This window comes from Ranitomeya variabilis, chromosome 5 (genome assembly GCF_051348905.1).
Source record: "Ranitomeya variabilis isolate aRanVar5 chromosome 5, aRanVar5.hap1, whole genome shotgun sequence".
Lineage (NCBI taxonomy): Eukaryota > Metazoa > Chordata > Amphibia > Anura > Dendrobatidae > Ranitomeya > Ranitomeya variabilis.
In genome coordinates, this window is record NC_135236.1 from 669,691,064 (window position 1) to 669,696,224 (window position 5,161).

The following is a 5,161-nucleotide window of genomic DNA, read 5'->3' on the forward strand; positions in this document are numbered from 1 at the left end:
CCATATTCATGTAAAAAATAAAGAATTAAAATAAAAAATATGGATATACTCACCTCTCCGGCGGCCCCTGGACCTTACCGATGTAACCGGGAGCCTCCATTCCTAAGAATGAGCGCGTGAAGGGCCTTCGATGACGTCGCGGCTTCTGATTGGTCGCGTGACCGCTCATGTGACCGCTCACGCGACCAATCACAAGCCGCGACGTCATCGCATGTCCTTCACGCGCTCATTCTTAGGAACGGAGGCTCCCCATTACATCGGTAAGGTCCAGGGGCCGCCGGAGAGGTGAGTATATCCATATTTTTTATTTTAATTCTTTATTTTTTACATGAATATGGATCCGATTCCGATATCACAAAAGTATCGGAACTCGGTATCGGAATTCCGATACCGCAAGTATCGGCCGATACCCGATACTTGCGGTATCGGAATGCTCAACACTAGTCCTAATACATACCAGGACAGGGAAGAGGGAGGCATGCATATAATGACAGCGACAGGGGAGGCATGCAGACAGGGACAGGGATGGGGAGGCATTCATACCAGGACAGGGAAGGGGGAGCCATGCATAGCAGGACACGGATGAGGGGACAATGCATACCCGACTTATACTCGAGTCAATAAGCTTACCCAGTTTTCCGTGACAAAAGTAGGCGCCTCAGCTTATACTCAGGTATATAGGGTAAATGTTCACAGTTGTAGGCATGTTCAAACCCTCAAAAAAAAAACCTGTGAAATTGCTGGTTGAGAGGTAGCAAAACATGAAAAATGCCAAGGTGGCGAATACTTTCCCAAGCCACTGTTTATAGCCAAAAGGTCTTTATGTCAAAAAGGCCTGAGGACAGGTTCTAATCCATTTAGGCTGGAGATAAGAATAAAAAGCACCACACCACAGGACACACAATGGCTCCTGCCTAACAGGTTTTATGATCCCTCACAGCACATGTTCTATCTCTTTGAAAACCGTTAGTGCTCTCCAGTTTTTGGGGATCAAACTGTGAGTTCAGTCATTCATATTACAAGTATTATCGATATTGACCATGTCAGCTTTCAATAAATTCATTCCTTATATGTGACCACAATGTAGACACGAAAATTACAGAAGATATAAGATGTGATTTTCACAAGTGTCCATTAACAGGTTAATAGTAAGTGACCTTCTGCTCCTCAGCCCTCCCCTGTGTACACAATATAAAGCCCACCCTTTTGAGCAGGAGAGCAGAGAATTGTAGTTTTGTTTCTCTTTTCCTCTGTCTAAGTCTGTCAGCCATGGCTTCTGCTGATCTGAAAGAGGAGCTGCTCTGCTCCATCTGTCTGAGCACTTATACAGATCCTGTGATGCTGAGATGTGGACACAACTACTGCCGGATGTGTATAGATCAGGTGCTGGATACACAGGAAGGGTCTGGAGTTTATTCCTGTCCTGAATGCAGAGAAAAGTTTCAGGAGCGGCCGGCACTGATGAGGAACTTATTTATGCGTAAAATGGAAAATTTTCTGTCTACTCCACCAGCACAGACAAAAAGTGGGATCTGCTGCACTTACTGTGTGGACTCTCCGGTACCTGCTGTTAGATCCTGTCTACACTGTGAGGCTTCTCTGTGTGATAAACACCTGAGGGTTCACAGCAAATCACCAGAACACGTCTTATCTGATCCAACAACTTCTGTGGAGAAAAGGAAATGTTCTGTCCATAAGAAGATCCTGGAATATTACTGCACTGAGGACGATGCTTGTATCTGTGTCTATTGTTCAGCAGGAGAACATCGGGGACATCGGGTGGAGCTGCTGAATGAGGCCCCTGAGAAGAAGAAGAGGAAACTGAGACATGTCCTCCAGAAATTTAAAACAAAGATCAATGACATTGAGAAGAAAGTCCAGAGTCTGGAGGAGCAGATGACAAAAGCTCAAGAACAAGCAGCTGGAAAAGCCCAGAAAGTCACTACCCTGTGTACACAAATGAGGAGAGGGATGGAAGACCTGGACAAGAAGGTCCTGAGTGAGATCTCCGGGCAGGAAAAGAAAGAGTCACTGTCACTGTCTGCTCTGATCCATCAGCTGGAAATAAAGAAGGAGCAGCTGTCCAGGAAGGTGAGACACATTAAGGAGCTGTGTAACATGATGGATCCACTGACTGTCTTACAGGAACCAGACACCGGTGACTTGTGTGATCCTGAGGAGGAGGGAGGTGATGAGGACACAGGCGGACATGATAAACAGCCCCATGATGGAGATGACCTGGATGTGGCTGTGATCTCACACACATTACACACATTAAGTAATGTAATATCAGGTATAAGGAGCGGAATCTATGTTTTAAGTCCCGCAGACATATTACTGGATGTAACCACAGCTGCTAATAATCTCTTTATATCAGAAGACCTGAAAACTGCGACCTGTACAGAAGTAGCTCAGGAACGTCCAGAAACAGCAGAGAGATTCCAGTATTATCAGGTGATGAGCAGGAGAGGATTTACCTCAGGACAACATTACTGGGATGTGGAGGGCAGGACATCAGGACGGTGGAGGGTGGGGATGTGTTACCCCAGTATAGACAGGAGTGGGCAGCAGTCATACATTGGAAATAATGACAAGTCCTGGTGTTTTTGGAGATCTAATAATCAGTATTTAATGACACATGACAAGAAAATGATCCGATTACCTCACAGTATCTCCAGTGATAGAGTCAGGATATGTCTGGATTATGAGGACGGGCAGTTGTCCTTTTATGAGCTGTGTGACCCCATCAAACACTTACACACCTTCACTGCCACATTCTCCGAGCCCCTTCATGCTGCTTTATGTGTAATGAGTGATTCTGTAAAGATATTGGGGGGAAGCAGAAACTTAAAGAAACTATCATTCACGATCTAAGATTTCTACTGAAGACTGCTGGATTATTTTCTAGGGGGATTACTAAAAAAAAAGTCAGGATTACAGTTGATGATCCCTATATGACTGCTGGCCCTATGACTATATCACATGGGTGGATTATCTGTTGTGTAGGCACTTGGTGATTACATTGTGCTGTATATTACAGACGATATTGGAAGTTTGGGGAGTGATGCCAATGTGCGGCTCTATAGTCCTTGTGGATAATTTACTTGTGTGTCATAGCCATTATTCCTAGTAATGGGGGGTATTGGTTTCTGTTTGCAGTGCTGGATGTGTATGGGGGTCTTCTCATTGAAGCCACATTGTAAATTTACTATTTCTTCATTATAAATTGGGATCCCCATCTTTATCCTGTACAAGATAATTATATATTCTCAGATATTTCTGACCACCTGAACCCGACTGTGGGTGAAAATTTTGGGGGGCTTACCCTTACTGTTTTGATAATGACCCAGTCACATGAAACGTGCCTTATTTCATACCATATTGTATCACTTTTGGGGACACCAAATCTATATATGTATCTGTCGGATATTTTTGAGAGTTAAGTAAAATATAAGAATAAAATCAATTTGCTTTTCTGTCTTTATTTTCTTATATTGTTCTTCATTGTTACATTATGTTGTTTCTCTTTGCACACTTTGATTATACAGCGTCATTGCTGAATGCATCTATGGTTCATGTACAGTTCTCAACTCATGGATGATGCATCGCTGTGGAGCATGTTACTGATAGGTATATACGGTATGTATAAATCCTACCAATAAAGGGTGTTGTAAAGCATTTGGCGTGTCTTAGACCCATTTCACAAGTTCTGATTTTACCAGTACTGGAAAAACCAGTACCGGTATTATTAGGGTTGCGTGTAAGTCCATATGCTTACTGGAAAAGAATGCAGAATAGAAATTACAGATGTTGAGGTGTTAAAGATATGCAAAGAGATAGCTAGATAGATATCTGTGAGATATATAATTAATGCCGTATGTGTGTAGCTTACTGTACATGTCTTAACCTAATAAATAAATAAATGAAAAAACTACATGTTGTCCCCCCATTATTAATAACCAGACAAGGTAAAGCAGACAGCTGATGTTATCAGGCTTGGAAGGTGCATGGTTATTGGGCCCTTCCCAGCCTAAAAATACCAGTGCGCAGGATCCCCAGAGGTGGCACATCACATTATATATCAGCTCACAGCTGCGGACTCAAATGCTAATGTGAACTTAGCCTTAAGGTACCTTCACACGAAGCGACGCTGCAGCGATACAGACAACGATGCCGATCGCTGCAGCGTCGCTGTTTGATCGCTGGGGAGCTGTCACACAGACCGCTCTCCAGCGACCAACGATGCCGAGGTCCCCGGGTAACCAGGGTAAACATCGGGTTGCTAAGCGCAGGGCCGCGCTTAGTAACCCGATGTTTACCCTGGTTACCAGCGTAAAAGTAAAAAAAAAAAACAGTACATGCTCACCTGCGCGTCCCCCAGCGTCTGCTTCCTTACACTGACTGAGCTCCGGCCCTAACAGCACAGCGGTGACGTCACAGCTGTGCTTTCACTTTCACTTTAGGGCCGGCGCTCAGTAAGTGTCAGGAAGCAGACGCTGGGGGACGCGCAGGTGAGTATGTACTGTTTGTTTTTTTTACTTTTACGCTGGTAACCAGGGTAAACATCGGGTTACTAAGCGCGGCCCTGCGCTTGGTAACCCGATGTTTACCCTGGTTACCAGTGTAAAACATCGCTGGTATCGTTGCTTTTGCTTTCAAACACAACGATACACGGCGATCGGACGACCAAATAAAGTTCTGGACTTTATTCAGCGACCAGCGACATCACAGCAGGATCCTGATTGCTGCTGCGTGTCAAACTAAACGATATCGCTAGCGAGGACGCTGCAACGTCACGGATCGCTAGCGATATCGTTACAAAGTCGTTTCGTGTGAAGGTACCTTTACAGCGACAATTCAGCATTGTCCACAACCAATCTATGCTGGTAAGCAAACTGTAGGGGATCAGCAAAAGCCTTAGCCCTTGGACTCAAGTAAGTAAGCAAGCACTAATCTATCCAAGGACTTCATAGCATGTGATGTTAAGGCCACAGGATGATAGTTGTTTCGGGATGCTGGGAAAGTAGTCCTAGGAACCGGAACTAGGCATTAAGTCTTCCATAACACTGGTAACACTTGTACCATCTGTGATTGTAGGCTCCAGTTAAACAGGTACTGAAGGCCAGCACACAGCAGTGAGGCCGTACTGGGCCACCCGCCC

General features: G+C 44.7%; 1 protein-coding gene across 1 annotated transcript; it reads left to right on the forward strand.

The window, feature by feature from the left end:
• Positions 1–274: 274 nt before the first annotated feature.
• Positions 275–3,419, forward strand: LOC143776901 (E3 ubiquitin/ISG15 ligase TRIM25-like). Its single transcript, XM_077266722.1, has one exon. The coding sequence runs from the start codon at positions 1,270–1,272 to the stop codon at positions 2,872–2,874; it is 1,605 nt and encodes a 534-aa protein (XP_077122837.1). The 5' UTR covers positions 275–1,269; the 3' UTR covers positions 2,875–3,419.
• Positions 3,420–5,161: the final 1,742 nt, after the last annotated feature.